The sequence below is a fragment of the Salvelinus alpinus genome, chromosome 22, assembly GCF_045679555.1.
Source record: "Salvelinus alpinus chromosome 22, SLU_Salpinus.1, whole genome shotgun sequence".
Taxonomy (NCBI): domain Eukaryota; kingdom Metazoa; phylum Chordata; class Actinopteri; order Salmoniformes; family Salmonidae; genus Salvelinus; species Salvelinus alpinus.
In genome coordinates, this window is record NC_092107.1 from 51,484,436 (window position 1) to 51,506,248 (window position 21,813).

Here is a 21,813-nt window from a genome sequence, read left to right on the forward strand (position 1 = left end):
ACCAACACTCTGTAACCAACACTCTGAAACCAACACTCTGTAACCAACACTCTGTAACCAACACTCTGAAACCAACACTCTGAAACCAACACTCTGTAATCAACACTCTGTAACCAACACTCTGAAACCAACACTCTGTAACCAACACTCTGTAACCAACACTCTGAAACCAACACTCTGAAACCAACACTCTGTAATCAACACTCTGTAACCAACACTCTGAAACCAACACTCTGTAACCAACACTCTGTAACCAACACTCTGTAACCAACACTCTGAAACCAACACTCTGTAACCAACACTCTGTAACCAACACTCTGTAACCAACACTCTGAAACCAACACTCTGTAATCAACACTCTGTAACCAACACTCTGAAACCAACACTCTGTAACCAACACTCTGTAACCAACACTCTGTAACCGACACTCTGTAACCGACACTCTGTAACCGACACTCTGTAACCGACACTCTGAAACCGACACTCTGAAACCAACACTCTGAAACCAACACTCTGTAACCAACACTCTGTAACCAACACTCTGTAACCAACACTCTGAAACCAACACTCTGAAACCAACACTCTGTAACCAACACTCTGTAACCAACACTCTGTAACCAACACTCTGTAACCAACACTCTGAAACCAACACTCTGAAACCAACACTCTGAAACCAACACTCTGAAACCAACACTCTGTAACCAACACTTTGTAACCAACAATTTGTTGTGTTCTCAATGACATACCAAACCAAGTGAATCTTAAGATTCAAAGTCAATAAAGTAGAATCAAAAAGTTGTGATTGTGATTGTCTCTCTGTTTTCAGATGACTATATAGTCCTCCCATCTGGGAACCTTCAGATCCTCTCTGTTTCCCCCCAACATGGGGGCATGTATAAGTGTGGCGCGTACAACCCTGTAACCATGGAGACCAGAGTAGAGGCTCAAGGTACCAAGCTGACTGTCAAACGTAAGTCATGTGGTATTTTAACTACCACACTTCTGACTCTTCTCTCAATGGAACACTTGTTCTTTTTTTATTGCTTCATTATATCTACTTTAATATCTCTACTTTAATATCTCTACTTTAATATCTCTACTTTAATATCTCTACATTAATATCTCTACTTTAATATCTCTACTTTAATATCTCTACTTTAATATCTCTACTTTAATATCTCTACTTTAATATATCTACTTAATATCTCTACTTTAATATCTCTACTTTAATATCTCTACTTTAATATCTCTCCTTTAATATCTCTACTTCATTATCTCTACTTTAATATATCTACTTAATATCTCTACTTTAATATCTCTACTTCAATATCTCTACTTTAATATATCTACTTAATATCTCTACATTAATATCTCTACTTTAATATATCTACTTAATATCTCTACATTAATATATCTACTTTAATATCTCTACTTCAATATCTCTACTTTAATATCTCTACTTTAATATCTCTACTTTAATATCCATACTTCAATATCTCTACTTTAATATCTCTACTTTAATACCTCTGCTTCATTATCTATTCTTCATGACCTCTTCTTCATTGTCTCTACGTCAATATCCCTACCTCATTATCGCTTCTTCAATATATATACTTCATTATCAATAGTTCATTATCTCTACTTGATTAACTCTACATTCAATACAGACGGTACTTTATTGCGATGCCATACTGTATGTAGCTAAGAGAAGATAACAGTGTAATTACAAGACGTTCACCACTTCATGTCTAGTTTTTACAACACTTCCTGTTTCTCCTCAGCCTCTGACGACCCCTCCCCGTGGAGGATAGTATACCCCGTCACCCCTACTACTCTATCAGTGAAACACTCCAGCTTGCTGGTGTTGGAGTGTGTGGTGTCGGGCAGTCCGTCGCCCGCTGCCCAGTGGCTGAAGAATGGGCAGGAGGTGGCACTGCCAGCCGTGCCAGCAGGGAACAGCAGGAGACACAACAACCTGATCCTCCTGAACCTGAAGAGGAGTGATGGAGGGAACTACCTGTGTTCTGTTACCACGGAGACAGGGACGAACCTACTCAGCGTCAACTATACTGTGAATGTGCTCGGTGAGTTACTAACAGGTCACTTCTGTAGTCAGGTGTCTCATGGGAAACAGCTCTTCTGACCTCAATGGCACTTCCTGGTTAAAGAAAGGTTAGATTAATTACTCTAATGGTAGATTTTTATCTAACTAGTTGAGAGTCCTGACTTCCTCCCCTCTCTTCCCCAGAGGATGCATCTGTCCTGAGGAATCTGTCTGACCAGTCTGTCTTACCTGGAGACGCCGCTCACTTCACCTGCGTTGCCAAGGGAAACCCCACCCCCAATGTCACCTGGCTCTTCAACTCTGCCCCCATCGCCCCCTCGCCCCGCCTCCAAATCACAGCCTCCTCCCTCTGCATCAAAGGGGTGACATCACAGGACGTGGGTGTGTACCAGTGCCTGGTGGATAACGGGATTGGCTCAGCCCAGTCAGCTGGCAGGCTCACCCTCCAATCAGGTACAGTGTACTCTCCTAAAGCAGTGGCGTATCAGGAAGTGATTGTATGAGAAAATGTGTTGTTTTCCCTGCTGGTTTAGGGAGTAGGTTGAAGTAGTACCTCTCCCTTTCTCCCCTCTCCCCTCTCCACTACCCCTCCCCCTCTCCCCTCTCCATCTTCCCCACATCTCTCCCCTCTCCCTTACCCCCTCTCCCCTCTCCATCTCTCCCCTCTCCCCTCTCCCTCTCCCTTACTCCCTCTCCATCTTCCCCACATCTCTCCCCTCTCCCCTCTCCCCTCTCCCCTCTCCCCTCTCCCCTCTCCATCTTCCCCACATCTCTCCCCTCCTGTTTTTGCGTGAGAGCTACCTTAATGCCGGCCACCAGGGATAATCTCAGGGAGGAATGGAAAGAGTAGCCTTGGAGGACTCTGAGCGTGTGTGTTTGGTTGTTTTATCCTTTTGGGGACCAGAAGTCCTCACAAGGATAGTAAAACGAGGAAAATTCATTTAGCCAGTCCCCACAAGAAAAAAGGCTATTTTAGGCTTACGGGTTAGGTTTAGGGTTAAGGTTTGGGTTAAAGTTAGGGTTAGGTTTAGGGTTAGGTTTAGGTTTAGCGTTAGGGTTACGTTTAGGGTTAGGTTTAGGGTTAGGGTTAGGGTTAGGGTTAGGTTTGGGTTAAGGTTAGGGTTAAGGTTTGGGTTAGGTTTAGGGTTAGGTTTAGGGTTAGGTTTAGGGTGAAGGTTTGGGTTAAGGTTTGGGTTAGGTTTAGGGTTAGGTTTGGGTTAAGGTTAGGTTTAGGGTGAAGGTTTGGGTTAAGGTTAAGGTTTGGGTTAGGTTTAGGGTTAGGTTTAGGGTGAAGGTTTGGGTTAAGGTTTGGGTTAGGGTTAGGTTTAGGGTTAGGTTAACCCCCTAGAGTCGATCTCTAAATCTAATTAGCATAATACCGTAATCCCCATAAAAATCTGTCAATTTAAACTAGAGATATCTGTTTTAGAGAGATATCTGTTTTAGAGAGATATCTGTTTTAGAGAGATATCTGTTATTTTAATTGGATGCGTCTAAATCCACCACATCCACCTATGTAACACGTCCACATCTGCGGTGAAACGTGACAGAGCTAGAGCTGTGATGTCAGACCATTAGACATCATGAAAATCTCAACGACCCCAAGCGTCTTGGGACTCGTCTGAAGTCGGTACAGCCGATCTGCCAACTTCTGTCTGTAGCGTCCCAACAGTTTGGGCTACACACCCTGATATGAGGTGTGTAGGTTAGTATCAGTAAGGCTAGTAGCAGTAAGGCTAGTAGCAGTAAGGCTAATAGCAGTAAGGTTAGTATCAGTAAGGCTAATAGCAGTAAGGCTAGTAGCAGTAAGGCTAGTAGCAGTAAGGTTAGTATCAGTAAGGCTAGTAGCAGTAAGGCTAGTAGCAGTAAGGCTAGTATCAGTAAGGTTAGTATCAGTAAGGCTAATAGCAGTAAGGCTAGTAGCAGTAAGGCTAATAGCAGTAAGGCTAGTATCAGTAAGGCTAATAGCAGTAAGGCTAGTAGCAGTAAGGCTAATAGCAGTAAGGCTAGTATCAGTACGGCTAATAGCAGTAAGGCTAATAGCAGTAAGGCTAGTATCAGTAAGGCTAGTATCAGTAAGGCTAATAGCAGTAAGGCTAATAGCAGTAAGGCTAGTAGCAGTAAGGCTAGTGTCAGTAAGGTTAGTATCAGTAAGGCTAGTATCAGTAAGGCTAATAGCAGTAAGGCTAATAGCAGTAAGGCTAGTGTCAGTAAGGCTAGTGTCAGTAAGGTTAGTATCAGTAAGGCTAATAGCAGTAAGGCTAGTAGCAGTAAGGCTAGTGTCAGTAAGGTTAGTATCAGTAAGGCTAGACCAGACCAGAGCAGAGGGATAGTGTGATGGTGGTCTGAGCTGAGACCAGAGCTCCCTTCGTTCTGTTCTCTCCTGCCTCCTCCTTCTCTGAGTTCAGAAAGATAGATTCATTCTTCTGTGATGTGCTGCACCACTGGTGTGTTTACAGTGAGAACTAGATGTGAGTTAGATAAGCTGAGTTTTAAGACACGGTCATGGCAGTTCTTTGGCTCCGTGGGTTACCAGGTACCAGGCACCAGAGGTTTGTTATCAGATCGTCTCTGCTGCCTGTTCCACTAAATTATATTGTTGTATATATAAAGTGTTTACTGTCGGCTGTCGTTAAAGGAGTACACTGTCAGTTGTGTTTGTGTCTCTGTTCTGTTTATGTTTGTTCAAATGTTCCGGTCAAAGGGCTTTATAAATACATTTGATTGATTGATTTATTAATTGATTGATGTACATATGTGTTGCTAGGTTCCAGTTCCCTCCCCACCATCCCACATCCAATCCCAAACAACCAGTCATAGTCTCTTTCTCTAAGTGAAATTGTGTTCTGCTGAAATGGATCTTCTAGAATAGCTTCCAGTTAACTGGCCCTCATACCATCATGGCCTCCTACTCCAGTTATATGGCCCTCATACCATCAAGGCCTCCTACTCCAGTTATCTGGCCCTCATACCATCATGGCCTCCTACTCCAGTTATATGGCCCTCATACCATCAAGGCCTCCTACTCCAGTTATCTGGCCCTCATACCATCATGGCCTCCTACTCCAGTTATCTGGCCCTCATACCATCATGGCCTCCTACTCCAGTTATCTGGCCCTCATACCATCAAGGCCTCCTACTCCAGTTATATGGCCCTCATACTATCATGGCCACCTACTCCAGTTATATGGCCCTCATACCATCAAGGCCTCCTACTCCAGTTATATGGCCCTCATACTATCATGGCCACCTACTCCAGTTATATGGCCCTCATACCATCATGGCCACCTACTCCAGTTATCTGGCCCTCATACCATCAAGGCCTCCTACTCCAGTTATATGGCCCTCATACCATCATGGCCTCCTACTCCAGTTATCTGGCCCTCATACCATCATGGCCTCCTACTCCAGTTAACTGGCCCTCATACCATCATGGCCTCCTACTCCAGTTATATGGCCCTCATACCATCATGGCCTCCTACTCCAGTTATCTGGCCCTCATACCATCATGGCCTCCTACTCCAGTTATATGGCCCTCATACCATCATGGCCTCCTACTCCAGTTATCTGGCCCTCATACCATCATGGCCTCCTACTCCAGTTATCTGGCCCTCATACCATCATGGCCTCCTACTCCAGTTATCTGGCCCTCATACCATCATGGCCTTCTACTCCAGTTATCTGGCCCTCATACCATCATGGCCTCCTACTCCAGGTATATGGCCCTCATACCATCATGGCCTCCTACTCCAGTTATCTGGCCCTCATACCATCATGGCCTCCTACTCCAGCTATCTGGCCCTCATACCATCATGGCCTCCTACTCCAGTTAACTGGCCCTCATACCATCATGGCCACCTACTCCAGTTATCTGGCCCTCATACCATCATGGCCACCTACTCCAGTTAACTGGCCCTCATACCATTAAGGCCACCTACTCCAGTTAACTGGCCCTCATACCATCAAGGCCTCCTACTCCAGTTATCTGGCCCTCATACCATCATGGCCACCTACTCCAGTTAACTGGCCCTCATACCATCATGGCCTCCTACTCCAGTTATCTGGCCCTCATACCATCATGGCCACCTACTCCAGGTATCTGGCCCTCATACCATCATGGCCACCTACTCCAGTTATCTGGCCCTCATACCATCATGGCCTCCTACTCCAGGTATCTGGCCCTCATACCATCATGGCCTCCTACTCCAGTTATCTGGCCCTCATACCATCATGGCCACCTACTCCAGTTATATGGCCCTCATACCATCATGGCCTCCTACTCCAGTTATCTGGCCCTCATACCATCATGGCCACCTACTCCAGTTATCTGGCCCTCATACCATCATGGCCACCTACTCCAGTTATCTGGCCCTCATACCATCATGGCCTCCTACTCCAGTTATCTGGCCCTCATACCATCATGGCCTTCTACTCCAGTTATCTGGCCCTCATACCATCATGGCCTCCTACTCCAGGTATATGGCCCTCATACCATCATGGCCTCCTACTCCAGTTATCTGGCCCTCATACCATCATGGCCTCCTACTCCAGCTATCTGGCCCTCATACCATCATGGCCTCCTACTCCAGTTAACTGGCCCTCATACCATCATGGCCACCTACTCCAGTTATCTGGCCCTCATACCATCATGGCCACCTACTCCAGTTAACTGGCCCTCATACCATTAAGGCCACCTACTCCAGTTAACTGGCCCTCATACCATCAAGGCCTCCTACTCCAGTTATCTGGCCCTCATACCATCATGGCCACCTACTCCAGTTAACTGGCCCTCATACCATCATGGCCTCCTACTCCAGTTATCTGGCCCTCATACCATCATGGCCACCTACTCCAGGTATCTGGCCCTCATACCATCATGGCCACCTACTCCAGTTATCTGGCCCTCATACCATCATGGCCTCCTACTCCAGGTATCTGGCCCTCATACCATCATGGCCTCCTACTCCAGTTATCTGGCCCTCATACCATCATGGCCTCCTACTCCAGTTATCTGGCCCTCATACCATCATGGCCACCTACTCCAGTTATCTGGCCCTCATACCATCATGGCCACCTACTCCAGTTATCTGGCCCTCATACCATCATGGCCACCTACTCCAGTTATCTGGCCCTCATACCGTATCCTCCCCAGCTTCCAATTGGCTCATTCATCCCCCCTGTAACTATTCCCCAGGTTGTTCATGTAATTGAGAATGTGTTGTCAGTCAACTTACCTGGTAAAATAAGGGTTAAATTAAATTAAATAAATACATCTAACTGTGATATATAGCTAATGGACTGATCTGTGACTGTGATATATAGCTAATGGACTGATCTGTGACTGTGGTATATAGCTAATGGACTGATCTGTGACTGTGATATATAGCTAATGGACTATTCTGTGGCTGTGATATATAGCTAATGGATTGATCTGTGACTGTGATATATAGCTAATGGACTGATCTGTGGCTGTGATATATAGCTAATGGACTGATCTGTGACTGTGATATATAGCTAATGGATTGATCTGTGACTGTGATATATAGCTAATGGACTGATCTGTGACTGTGGTATATAGCTAATGGACTGATCTGTGACTGTGATATATAGCTAATGGACTATTCTGTGGCTGTGATATATAGCTAATGGATTGATCTGTGACTGTGATATATAGCTAATGGACTGATCTGTGACTGTGATATATAGCTAATGGACTGATCTGTGACTGTGATATATAGCTAATGGATTGATCTGTGACTGTGATATATAGCTAAATGACTGATCTGTGACTGTGATATATAGCTACTGGACGGATCTGTGACTGTGATATATAGCTAATGGACTGATCTGTGACTGTGATATATAGCTAATGGAGTGATCTGTGGCTGTGATATATAGCTAATGGACTGATCTGTGACATGGTATATAGCTAATGGACTGATCTGTGACTGTGATATATAGCTAATGGACTGATCTGTGACTGTGATATATAGCTAATGGACTGATCTGTGACTGCTATATAGCTAATGGACTGATCTATGACTGTGGTATATAGCTAATCGACTGATCTGTGACTGTGATATATAGCTAATGGACTGATCTGTGACTGTGATATATAGCTAATGGACTGATCTGTGACTGTGATATATAGGCTGTGGAGAATCTCTCTTTGACCTAATACCCCTAGCCCCTAACTCTGTCTCTGCAGAGTAGGGAAGGGTAGGGTACAGAACAGGGTAGGTTAGGGAACAGAACAGGGTAGGTTAGGGAACAGAGCAGGGTAGGGGACAGAGCAGGGTAGGGAACAGAGCAGGGTAGGGAACAGAGCAGGGTAGGGACAGAGCAGGGTAGGGAACAGAGCAGGGTAGGGGGCAGAGCAGGGTATGGGCCAGAGCAGGGTAGGGAACAGAGCATGGGAGGGTACAGAGCAGGGTAGGGAACAGAGCAGGGTAGGGCCAGAGCAGGGTAGGGACAGAGCAGGGTAGGGAACAGAGCAGGGTAGGGAACAGAGCAGGGTAGGGGACAGAGCAGGGTAGGGGTCAGAGCAGGGTAGGTTAGGGAAGAGAGCAGGGTATGGAACAGAGCAGGGTAGGGAACAGAGCAGGGTAGGGAACAGAGCAGGGTTGGGAACAGAGCAGGGTAGGGTCCAGGTTTTTGGGGTGTGTGTGGCAGGCAGCAGTGGGTTCACTTTACTAAATCAACAGGCTTGGAACTGGTAACACTAACCTGGGATATGGGACCGCGCCAGCTGCCCACATTCCTCACAGCAACCATTAAAATACCAGGAGAATCATCCCCAGCTACACTACATCTACAGAGAGAAACACACTCACTCTCTCCCTCCCTCCCTAACTCTCTCTCTCTCTCTCTCTCTCTCGCTCTCTCTCCCTTTCTCCCCTTCTCTCTCCAGCTCTCTCTCTCTGTCTGTCTCTCTTGCTCTCTATCGCTTTCTATCCTTTTGTCTCTCTCTCTCTCTCTCTCTCTCTCTCTCTCTCTCTCTCTCTCTCTCTCTCTCTCTCTCTCCCTGTCTCCATCTCTCTCAATTGAATTCGATGCGCTTTATTAGCATGACGTAACAATGTACATAATGCCAAAGCTTACTTTGGTACAATATTAACATAATTAATAATAATAATAATCAATATTGTCAACAGGACAACAGTAACAACAGTAACCAAGGGTCAAAATAACCAACATATTGAACAATAACAATAAGCACAGAGGACATGTGCAGGTTGGTTGGTCTGTCAGACTCTGTCCCTCATCTTATGGCAGGCAGCAATGTAGTGCGCTGCCAACCCACAGCTCTCTGCGTCCTCCCCCAACAGGATGGGTACCCTACTCTCATCAGAGAGGTCTTTGTAACCCTTATCAAAGACCTCTCTGATTTGGGGAAATGACACTCTCTAATTTTTTATATTTGTTACATTTTGTCAGGAAATGCAGCTCTGTCTCAGGTTCTGCTGTTGTGCAGTGGTTGCACAGCCTTTCCTCTACAGGGAGCCAGGTTTTCCTGTGTCTACCCTTCTCAATGGCAGAGCTGTGCTCACTGAGCCTGTACTTTGTCAAGGTTTTTCTAAGGTTTTGATCAGTAACCATGGTCAAATAGTTACCCACAGTGTACTGTCGATTTAGGGCCAGATAGCACTGCATTTTGCTTTGTGCTTGTGCTTGTGTTTCCCAATAAGCAATGTAGTTTTGTTTTGACTGTGTTGTAATTTGGTTTGTTCTGATTGATTGGATGTTCTGGTCCTGAGGCTTCAGTGTGTTAGTAGAACAGGTTAGTGAACTCAGCCCCAGGACCAGCTGGATGAGGGGACTGAGGCTTCAGTGTGTTAGTAGAACAGGTTAGTGAACTCAGCCCCAGGACCAGCTGGATGAGGGGACTGAGGCTTCAGTGTGTTAGTAGAACAGGTTAGTGAACTCAGCCCCAGGACCAGCTGGATGAGGGGACTGAGGCTTCAGTGTGTTAGTAGAACAGGTTAGTGAACTCAGCCCCAGGACCAGCTGGATGAGGGGACTGAGGTTTCAGTGTGTTAGTAGAACAGGTTAGTGAACTCAGCCCCAGGACCAGCTGGATGAGGGGACTGAGGTTTCAGTGTGTTAGTAGAACAGGTTAGTGAACTCAGCCCCAGGACCAGCTGGATGAGGGGACTGAGGTTTCAGTGTGTTAGTAGAACAGGTTTGTGAACTCAGCCCCAGGACCAGCTGGATGAGGGGACCGAGCCTTCAGTGTGTTAGTAGAACAGGTTAGTGAACTCAGCCCCAGGACCAGCTGGATGAGGGGACTGAGGCTTCAGTGTGTTAGTAGAACAGGTTAGTGAACTCAGCCCCAGGACCAGCTGGATGAGGGGACTGAGGCTTCAGTGTGTTAGTAGGACAGGTTAGTGAACTCAGCCCCAGGACCAGCTGGATGAGGGGACTGAGGCTTCAGTGTGTTAGTAGAACAGGTGTGTGAACTCAGCCCCAGGACCAGCTGGATGAGGGGACTGAGGCTTCAGTGTGTTAGTAGAACAGGTTTGTGAACTCAGCCCCAGGACCAGCTGGATGAGGGGACTGAGGCTTCAGTGTGTTAGTAGAACAGGTTAGTGAACTCAGCCCCAGGACCAGCTGGATGAGGGGACTGAGGCTTCAGTGTGTTTAGTAGAACAGGTATGTGAACTCAGCCCCAGGACCAGCTGGATGAGGGGACTGAGGCTTCAGTGTGTTAGTAGAACATGTTAGTGAATTCAGCCCCAGGACCAGCTGGATGAGGGGACTGAGGCTTCAGTGTGTTAGTAGAACAGGTTAGTGATCTCAGCCCCAGGACCAGCTGGATGAGGGGACTGAGGCTTCAGTGTGTTAGTAGAACAGGTTAGTGAACTCAGGACCAGCTGGATGAGGGGACTGAGGCTTCAGTGTGTTAGTAGAACAGGTTAGTGAACTCAGGACCAGCTGGATGAGGGGAATGAGACTTCAGTGTGTTAGTAGAACAGGTTAGTGAACTCAGCCCCAGGACCAGCTGGATGAGGGGACTGAGGCTTCAGTGTGTTAGTAGAACAGGTTAGTGAACTCAGCCCCAGGACCAGCTGGATGAGGGGACTGAGGCTTCAGTGTGTTAGTAGAACAGGTTAGTGAACTCAGCCCCAGGACCAGCTGGATGAGGGGACTGAGGCTTCAGTGTGTTAGTAGAACAGGTTTGTGAACTCAGCCCCAGGACCAGCTGGATGAGGGGACTGATGTTTCAGTGTGTTAGTAGAACAGGTTAGTGAACTCAGCCCCAGGACCAGCTGGATGAGGGGACTGAGGCTTCAGTGTGTTAGTAGAACAGGTTAGTGAACTCAGCCCCAGGACCAGCTGGATGAGGGGACTCTTTTCTTTACTCAGCTCTTGGCATTGCAGGGCCTGGTAATGATCTCTCCATCTCGGTCCTCGACTTCGGCAATGTAATTTACAAAATAGCCTCCAACACTCTACTCAGCAAATTGGATGCAGTCTATCACAGTGTCATCCCTTTTGTCACCAAAGCCCCATATACTACCCACCACTGCGACCTGTATGCTCTCGTTTGCTGGCCCTCGCTACATATTCGTCGCCAAACCCACTGGCTCCAGGTCATCTATAAGTCTTTGCTAGGTAAAGCCCCGCCTTATCTCAGCTCAATGGTCACCATGGCAGCACCCACCCGTAGCACGCGCTCCAGCAGGTATATCTGACTGGTCACCGCCAAAGCCAATTCTTCCTTTGGCCGCCTTTCCGACCAGTTCTCTGCTGCCAATGACTGGAACGAATTGCAAAAATCTCTGAAGCTGGAGACTTATATCTCCCTCACTAACTTTAAGCATCAGCTGTCAGAGCAGTTTACTGATCGCTGCATCTGTAAATAGCCCATCTGTAAATATCCCACCCAACTACCTCATCCCCATATATTGTTATTTGTTTTTTTGCTCCTTTGCACCCCAGTATCTCTACTAGCACATCATCATCTGCACATCTATCACTCCAGTGTTAATGCTAACTTGTAATTATTGTAACGCTCAAAGAGTGAATGGGTGTGGAGTCAGGCGCAGGGAGGATACGGGAAAAAACACGCTTTAATGTCCAACCGAAAACGTACAAGAGGTGACACCTCCTAAGTACACACTGGTATCTCACCGGACAGCGGAAAACCCACAATAATAAAGAACACCTCTTAATTAACAATCACAAGCGGGCTAATCTAGCTTAAATAACACCAACCCAACAACCCCAACAAGGATTGTGAAAACAATTAGACAAAACCAAACGAAAAGGGAAAAGGGATCGGTGGCAGCTAGTAGACCGGTGAAGACCGCCGAGCGCCACCCGATCGGTGATATTCGTGACAAAAAAAAATCTAGAAGATGATGTCATGGCTTTAGAAGCTTCTGATAGGCTAATTGACATCATTTGTGTCAATTGGAGGTGTACCTGTGGATATATTTCAAGGCCGAACTTCAAACTCAGTGCCTCTTTGCTTGACATCATGCGAAAATCTAAAGAAATCAGCCAAGACCTCAGAAAAAAAATGGTATACCTCCACAAGTCTGGTTCATCCTTGGGAGCAATTTCCAAACGCCTGAAGGTACCACATTCATCTGTACAAACAATAGTACACAAGTATAAACACCATGGGACCACGCAGCCGTCCTACCGCTCAGGAAGGAGACGCGTTCTGTCTCCTAGAGATGAACGTACTTTGGTGCGAAAAGTGCAAATCAATCCCAGAACAACAGCAAAGGACTTTGTGAAGATTCTGGAGGAAACAAGTACAAAAGTATCTATATCCACAGTAAAACGAGTCCTATATCGACATAACCTGAAAGGCCGCTCAGCAAGGAAGAAGCCACTGCTCCAAAACCACCATAAAAAAGCCAGACTACGGTTTGCAGCTGCACATGGGGACAAAGATCTGACTTTTTGGAGAAATGTTCTCTGGTCTGATGAAACAAAAATAGAACTGTTTGGCCATAATGACCATCGTTATGTTTGGAGGAAAAAGGGGGAGGCTTGCAAGCCGAAGAACACCATCCCAACCGTGAAGCACGGGGGTGGCAGCATCATGTTGTGGGGGTGCTTTGCTGCAGGAGGGACTGGTGCACTTCACAAAATAGATGGTATCATGAGGGAGGAAAATTATGTGGATATATTGAAGCAACATCTCAAGACATCAGTCAGGAAGTTAAAGCTTGGTCGCAAATGGGTTTTCCAAATAGACAATGACGCCAAGCATACTTCCAAAGTTGTGGCAAAATGGCTTAAGGACAACAAAGTCAAGGTATTGGAGTGGCCATTACAAAGCCCTGACCTCAACCCTATAGAAAATGTGTGGGCGGAATTGAAAAAGCGTGTGTGAGCAAGGAGGCCCACAAACCTGACTCAGTTACACCAGCTCTGTCAGGAGGAATGGGCCAAAATTCACCCAACTTACTGTAATATATTGTAGTATACTGTAGTATTCTGTAATATACTGCAATATACTGTAATATAATGTAATATTCTGTAATATACTGCAAAATACTTTAATATACTGTAGTATTCTGTAATATACTGTAATATATTGTAATATACTGTAGTATTCTTTAATATACTGTAATATACTGTAATATTATGTGATATACTGTAATGTAGTGTACTATAGTGTAATATTCTGTAATATACTGTAATATAGTGCAATATACTGTAATATGCTGTGCTATATTATAAAATACTGTAATGTGGTGTAATATAGTGTAATATACTGTAATATTCTGTGATATACTGTAATATACTGTAATGTGGTGTAATATAGTGTAATATTCTGTGATATACTGTAATATACTGTAATGTGGTGTAATATTCTGTGATATACTGTAATATACTGTAATGTAGTGTAATATTCTGTGATATACTGTAATATACTGTAATGTAGTGTAATATTCTGTGATATACTGTAATATACTGTAGTATTCTGTAAAATACTGTATATAGTGTAATATAGTGTAATATTCTGTGATATACTGTAATGTAGTGTAATATAGTGTAATATACTGTAATATACTGTAATATAGTGCAATATACTGTAATATTCTGTGATATATTATAAAATACTGTAATGTGGTGTAATATAGTGTAATATAGTGTAATATTCTGTGATATACTGTAATATACTGTAATGTGGTGTAATATAGTGTAATATTCTGTGATATACTGTAATATACTGTAATGTGGTGTAATATAGTGTAATATTCTGTGATATAGTGTAATATACTGTAATGTAGTGTAATATTCTGTGATATACTGTAATATACTGTAATGTAGTGTAATATTCTGTGATATACTGTAATATACTGTAATGTAGTGTAATATTCTGTGATATACTGTAATATACTGTAATGTAGTGTAATATTCTGTGTCTCCTGCCAAACCTCCTCCCAGCCTCCCTGACGTCCCCATTTACAGCTCTCTGGACCGGTTTATAATGGAAAAAACTAACATTATTATGTAGTGCTGTGAGAATCCAGGAGTTTCTTGTTATTTTATGTAGATTGAAAAGGCTTGTTCCCTGCCGGCTGGCCTGCTTTCCTGCTGGCCTGCTTTCCTGCTGGCCTGCTTTCCTGCTGGCCTGCTTTCCTGCTGGCCTGCTTTCCTGCTGGTCTGCTTTCCTGCTGGCCTGCTTTCCTGCTGGCCTGCTTTCCTGCTGGCCTGCTTTCCTGCTGGCCTGCTTTCCTGCTGGCCTGTGGTCCACGGCGGAGACATAGTCCCTCCTCTGTTCCTGTTGGGTCTCTGCAGCAGACTGACTCTGTGCCTGTTGGTCTCTGCAGCAGACTGACTCTGTTCCTGTTGGGTCTCTGCAGCAGACTGACTCTGTTCCTGTTGGTCTCTGCAGCAGACTGACTCTGTTCCTGTTGGTCTCTGCAGCAGACTGACTCTGTTCCTGTTGGGTCTCTGCAGCAGACTGACTCTGTTCCTGTTGGGTCTCTGCAGCAGACTGACTCTGTTCCTGTTGGGTCTCTGCAGCAGACTGACTCTGTTCTTGTTGGTCTCTGCAGCAGACTGACTCTGTTCCTGTTGGTCTCTGCAGCAGACTGACTCTGTTCCTGTTGGTCTCTGCAGCAGACTGACTCTGTTCCTGTTGGTCTCTGCAGCAGACTGACTTTGTTCCTGTTGGTCTCTGCAGCAGACTGACTCTGTTCCTGTTGGTCTCTGCAGCAGACTGACTCTGTTCCTGTTGGTCTCTGCAGCAGACTGACTCTGTTCCTGTTGGTCTCTGCAGCAGACTGACTCTGTTCCTGTTGGTCTCTGCAGCAGACTGACTCTGTTCCTGTTGGTCTCTGCAGCAGACTGACTCTGTTCCTGTTGGTCTCTGCAGCAGACTGACTCTGTTCCTGTTGGTCTCTGCAGCAGACTGACTCTGTTCCTGTTGGTCTCTGCAGCAGACTGACTCTGTTCCTGTTGGTCTCTGCAGCAGACTGACTCTGTTCCTGTTGGTCTCTGCAGCAGACTGACTCTGTTCCTGTTGGTCTCTGCAGCAGACTGACTCTGTTCCTGTTGGTCTCTGCAGCAGACTGACTCTGTTCCTGTTGGTCTCTGCAGCAGACTGACTCTGTTCCTGTTGGTCTCTGCAGCAGACTGACTCTGTTCCTGTTGGTCTCTGCAGCAGACTGACTCTGTTCCTGTTGGGTCTCTGCAGCAGACTGACTCTGTTCCTGTTGGGTCTCTGCAGCAGACTGACTCTGTTCCTGTTGGGTCTCTGCAGCAGACTGACTCTGTTCTTGTTGGTCTCTGCAGCAGACTGACTCTGTTCCTGTTGGTCTCTGCAGCAGACTGACTCTGTTCCTGTTGGTCTCTGCAGCAGACTGACTCTGTTCCTGTTGGTCTCTGCAGCAGACTGACTTTGTTCCTGTTGGTCTCTGCAGCAGACTGACTCTGTTCCTGTTGGTCTCTGCAGCAGACTGACTCTGTTCCTGTTGGTCTCTGCAGCAGACTGACTCTGTTCCTGTTGGTCTCTGCAGCAGACTGACTCTGTTCCTGTTGGTCTCTGCAGCAGACTGACTCTGTTCCTGTTGGTCTCTGCAGCAGACTGACTCTGTTCCTGTTGGTCTCTGCAGCAGACTGACTCTGTTCCTGTTGGTCTCTGCAGCAGACTGACTCTGTTCCTGTTGGTCTCTGCAGCAGACTGACTCTGTTCCTGTTGGTCTCTGCAGCAGACTGACTCTGTTCCTGTTGGTCTCTGCAGCAGACTGACTCTGTTCCTGTTGGTCTCTGCAGCAGACTGACTCTGTTCCTGTTGGTCTCTGCAGCAGACTGACTCTGTTCCTGTTGGTCTCTGCAGCAGACTGACTCTGTTCCTGTTGGTCTCTGCAGCAGACTGACTCTGTTCCTGTTGGTCTCTGCAGCAGACTGACTCTGTTCCTGTTGGTCTCTGCAGCAGACTGACTCTGTTCCTGTTGGTCTCTGCAGCAGACTGACTCTGTTCCTGTTGGTCTCTGCAGCAGACTGACTCTGTTCCTGTTGGTCTCTGCAGCAGACTGACTCTGTTCCTGTTGGTCTCTGCAGCAGACTGACTCTGTTCCTGTTTGGTCTCTGCAGCAGACTGACTCTGTTCCTGTTGGTCTCTGCAGCAGACTGACTCTGTTCCTGTTGGTCTCTGCAGCAGACTGACTCTGTTCCTGTTGGTCTCTGCAGCAGACTGACTCTGTTCCTGTTGGTCTCTGCAGCAGACTGACTCTGTTCCTGTTGGTCTCTGCAGCAGACTGACTCTGTTCCTGTTGGTCTCTGCAGCAGACTGACTCTGTTCCTGTTGGTCTCTGCAGCAGACTGACTCATTTCATACCAACCGGCCCCAGAAAGACCATTCATTTTATCTGCATCTGAATACATAGCAAGAAAATGTATTAAAAACATCACAATATGACTTGTGATCAAAGTTTCAATCTTGGATGTTATACTTGGATATAGGTTATACTTGGATATAGGTTATACTTGGATATAGGTCTGGTTTAATCTGAAGCTTCTCTTTCTATCTCTAGAAGAAGAACCTCAGCCCGGTTCCACCACTGATATTCTGATCGACGCTCCACCCCCCTCCGTCCACCCAATCCAGAGCGACGAGGGAGATGAGCTCCTCCCACCCGAGGAGGAAGGGCTAGGGGAGGGGCTAGGAGAAGGGGATGGGCTATGGGACACCATAGGCCAACCAACAGAGAGGAGCAGCGACCGGCCCACTCCTGAAGCACCAATCATTACTAGCCCTCCTCAGACTCACAAACCTGATGTCTATGACCTGGAGTGGAGGGCGGGACGTGACCGGGGACATCCAATCAACGCATACTTTGTCAAGTATCGCAAGGTGAGTCCAGAGAGGGAAGAACAGGAGTTTTACTTACCATGTCATTGTACCCTGACCAGGAAAAACTCCAGGCCCTAGGTAGGGATAAAGCACCTGAATGTTAGTGTAGTAGAGAAGAAGAGTGAAGAAGAGTGTAGTAGAGTAAAGTAGAGTGTAGTAGAGTAGAGTGTAGCAGAGTAGAGCATTGTAGAGTGTAGTAGAGTGGAGTAGAATAGAGTGGAGTAGAGCGGAGTGTAGTAGAGTGTAGTAGAGTAGAGTGGAGTAGAGTAGAGTGGAGTAGAGTAGAGTGGAGTAGAGTAGAGCATTGTAGAGTGTAGTAGAGTGGAGTAGAATAGAGTGGAGTAGAGCTGAGTGTAGTAGAGTGTAGTAGAGTAGAGTGGAGTAGAGTAGAGTGTAGTAGAGTGGAGTAGAGTAGAGTGGAGTAAAGTAGAGGAGAGTGGAGTAGAATAGAGTGGAGTAGAGTGTAGTAGAGTAGAGTGTAGCAGAGTAGAGTGGAGTAGAGTAGAGTGGAGTAAAGTAGAGGAGGGTGGAGTAGAATAGAGTGGAGTAGAGTGTAGTAGAGTTGAGTGTTGCAGTGTAGAGTGGAGTAGAGTAGAGTTGAGTAAAGTAGAGGAGAGTGGAGTAGAATAGAGTGGAGTAGAGCGGAGTGTAGTATAGTGTAGTAGAGTGGAGCATTGTATAGTAGAGTGTAGTAGAGTAGAGGAGAGTGGAGTAGAGTGGAGTAAAGTAGAGTGGAGTAGAGTGGAGTGTAGCGGAGTATAGTGTAGAAGTGTAGAGTATAGAAGAGTGTGATAGAGTAGAGTGGAGTAGAGTGGAGTGTGGTAGAGTGTAGTAAAATAGAGTAGAGTGGAGTGGAGAAGATTGTAGTATGGTAGAGTAGAGCAGTAGAGTGGAGTGGAGTGTAGTAGAGTAGAGTGGAGTAGATTTTTGTAAAATAGAGTAGAGTGGAGTAGAGTGTAGTATGGTAGAGTAGAGTGGAGTAGAGTGTAGTATGGTAGAGTAGAGTGGAGTAGAGTGTAGTATGGTAGAGTAGAGTGGAGTAGAGTGTAGTATGGTAGAGTAGAGTGGAGTAGAGTGTAGTATGGTAGAGTAGAGTGGAGTAGAGTGTAGTATGGTAGAGTAGAGTGGAGTAGAGTGTAGTATGGTAGAGTAGAGTGGAGTAGAGTGTAGTATGGTAGAGTAGAGTGGAGTAGAGTGTAGTATGGTAGAGTAGAGTGGAGTAGAGTGTAGTATGGTAGAGTAGAGTGGAGTAGAGTGTAGTATGGTAGAGTAGAGTGGAGTAGAGTGTAGTATGGTAGAGTAGAGTGGAGTAGAGTGTAGTATGGTAGAGTAGAGTGGAGTAGAGTGTAGTATGGTAGAGTAGAGTAGAGTGTAGTATGGTAGAGTAGAGTGGAGTAGAGTGTAGTATGGTAGAGTAGAGTGGAGTAGAGTGTAGTATGGTAGAGTAGAGTGGAGTAGAGTGTAGTATGGTAGAGTGGAGTAGAGTGTAGTATGGTAGAGTAGAGTGGAGTAGAGTGTAGTATGGTAGAGTAGAGTGGAGTAGAGTGTAGTATGGTAGAGTAAAGTGGAGTAGAGTTTAGTATGGTAGAGTAGAGTGGAGTAGAGTGTAGTATGGTAGAGTAGAGTGGAGTAGAGTGTAGTATTGTAGAGTAGAGTGGAGTAGAGTGTAGTATGGTAGAGTAGAGTGGATTAGAGTGTAGTATGGTAGAGTAGAGTGGAGTAGAGTGTAGTATGGTAGAGTAGAGTGGAGTAGAGTGTAGTATGGTAGAGTAGAGCAGTAGAGGAGGGTAATCTTTTATTTGAATAGTCCATCTGTAGATACTCTACAGACAAACTTTCAGGAACAGTTCAACTATCTACTAACCCAGTGAGATATACTGGATGGAAAATGGGGGAAAATCCACCCATCTTTTTTACATTTTCAACATTGAAATGCAACCAAAAATGACAGAGTCACCCATGATTCACCTAACAATATTTTTAAAGAGTACTTTAAGCATATGCTTTCAGTTTCAGTCTCCACCGTCTCCACTAACCAAAGTTAATTGTATGGATTTTTTTCCTATTAATAATGTAAACTGAACATCTGTACAGAAAGACTCATGTGAAAGCCAAATTACAGAGGAGGAACTTTTAGATGCTATAAAAGCCTTTAAGGCTGAGAAAAGTCCGGGGCTGGATGACACACCAGTGGAGGTAAACAAAAGCAATTTAGGTAAAAAAGGTCAAACAGAACGGATAGACAGCAATAAAAAACTGTACCTTAGAGGCTCAGAATAAATGAGTGGAAAAACAAAAAGAAATGGAGGAACTTATTGAAGACAGATCCAGCATACCAGTGGAGGTATACCAAACTCCAGGGCTGGGTGGCATACCAGTGGAGGTATACCAAACTCCAGGGCTGGATGACATACCAGTGGAGGTATACCAAACTCCAGGGCTGGGTGGCATACCAGTGGAGGTATACCAAACTCCAGGGCTGGATGACATACCAGTGGAGGTATACCAAACTCCAGGGCTGGATGGCATACCTGTGGAGGTATACCAAACTCCAGGGCTGGGTGGCATACCAGTGGAGGTATACCAAACTCCAGGGCTGGATGACATACCAGTGGAGGTATACCAAACTCCAGGGCTGGATGGCATACCAGTGGAGGTATACCAAACTCCAGGGCTGGATAACATACCAGTGGAGGTATACCAAACTCCAGGGCTGGATGACATACCAGTGGAGGTATACCAAACTCCAGGGCTGGGTGGCATACCAGTGGAGGTATACCAAACTCCAGGGCTGGATGACATACCAGTGGAGGTATACCAAACTCCAGGGCTGGATGGCATACCAGTGGAGGTATACCAAACTCCAGGGCTGGATGGCATACCAGTGGAGGTATACCAAACTCCAGGGCTGGATGACATACCAGTGGAGGTATACCAAACTCCAGGGCTGGGTGGCATACCAGTGGAGGTATACCAAACTCCAGGGCTGGATGACATACCAGTGGAGGTATACCAAACTCCAGGGCTGGATGGCATACCTGTGGAGGTATACCAAACTCCAGGGCTGGGTGGCATACCAGTGGAGGTATACCAAACTCCAGGGCTGGATGACATACCAGTGGAGGTATACCAAACTCCAGGGCTGGATGGCATACCAGTGGAGGTATACCAAACTCCAGGGCTGGATGACATACCAGTGGAGGTATACCAAACTCCAGGGCTGGATGACATACCAGTGGAGGTATACCAAACTCCAGGGCTGGGTGGCATACCAGTGGAGGTATACCAAACTCCAGGGCTGGATGACATACCAGTGGAGGTATACCAAACTCCAGGGCTGGATGGCATACCAGTGGAGGTATACCAAACTCCAGGGCTGGGTGGCATACCAGTGGAGGTATACCAAACTCCAGGGCTGGGTGGCATACCAGTGGAGGTATACCAAACTCCAGGGCTGGGTGGCATACCTGTGGAGGTATACCAAACTCCAGGGCTGGATGGCATACCTGTGGAGGTATACCAAACTCCAGGGCTGGGTGGCATACCTGTGGAGGTATACCAAACTCCAGGGCTGGATGGCATACCTGTGGAGGTATACCAAACTCCAGGGCTAGATGGCATACCTGTGGAGGTATACCAAACTCCAGGGCTGGATGGCATACCAGTGGAGGTATACCAAACTCCAGGGCTGGGTGGCATACCTGTGGAGGTATACCAAACTCCAGGGCTGGATGGCATACCTGTGGAGGTATACCAAACTCCAGGGCTAGATGGCATACCTGTGGAGGTATACCAAACTCCAGGGCTGGATGGCATACCAGTGGAGGTATACCAAACTCCAGGGCTGGATGGCATACCAGTGGAGGTATACCAAACTCCAGGGCTGGATGGCATACCAGTGGAGGTATACCAAACTCCAGGGCTGGATGGCATACCAGTGGAGGTATACCAAACTCCAGGGCTGGATGGCATACCAGTGGAGGTATACCAAACTCCAGGGCTAGATGGCATACCAGTGGAGGTATACCAAACTCCAGGGCTGGGTGGCATACCTGTGGAGGTATACCAAACTCCAGGGCTGGGTGGCATACCAGTGGAGGTATACCAAACTCCAGGGCTGGGTGGCATACCTGTGGAGGTATACCAAACTCCAGGGCTAGATGGCATACCAGTGGAGGTATACCAAACTCCAGGGCTGGGTGGCATACCTGTGGAGGTATACCAAACTCCAGGGCTGGATGGCATACCAGTGGAGGTATACCAAACTCCAGGGCTGGATGACATACCAGTGGAGGTATACCAAACTCCAGGGCTAGATGGCATACCAGTGGAGGTATACCAAACTCCAGGGCTGGGTGGCATACCTGTGGAGGTATACCAAACTCCAGGGCTGGTGGCATACCTGTGGAGGTATACCAAA

General features: G+C 46.4%; 1 protein-coding gene across 1 annotated transcript in view; it reads left to right on the top strand.

Moving 5' to 3' along the window:
* Window positions 1-21,813, top strand: part of LOC139549623 (cell adhesion molecule-related/down-regulated by oncogenes-like) — a 79,886-nt gene that overhangs the window by 2,656 nt on the left and 55,417 nt on the right. The window contains exons 3-6 of the mRNA XM_071360299.1: window positions 827-970; window positions 1,782-2,084; window positions 2,249-2,518; window positions 17,074-17,393. Coding sequence (XP_071216400.1) covers window positions 827-970; window positions 1,782-2,084; window positions 2,249-2,518; window positions 17,074-17,393 — 1,037 coding nt within the window. The remainder of the gene's footprint in view (window positions 1-826; window positions 971-1,781; window positions 2,085-2,248; window positions 2,519-17,073; window positions 17,394-21,813) is intronic.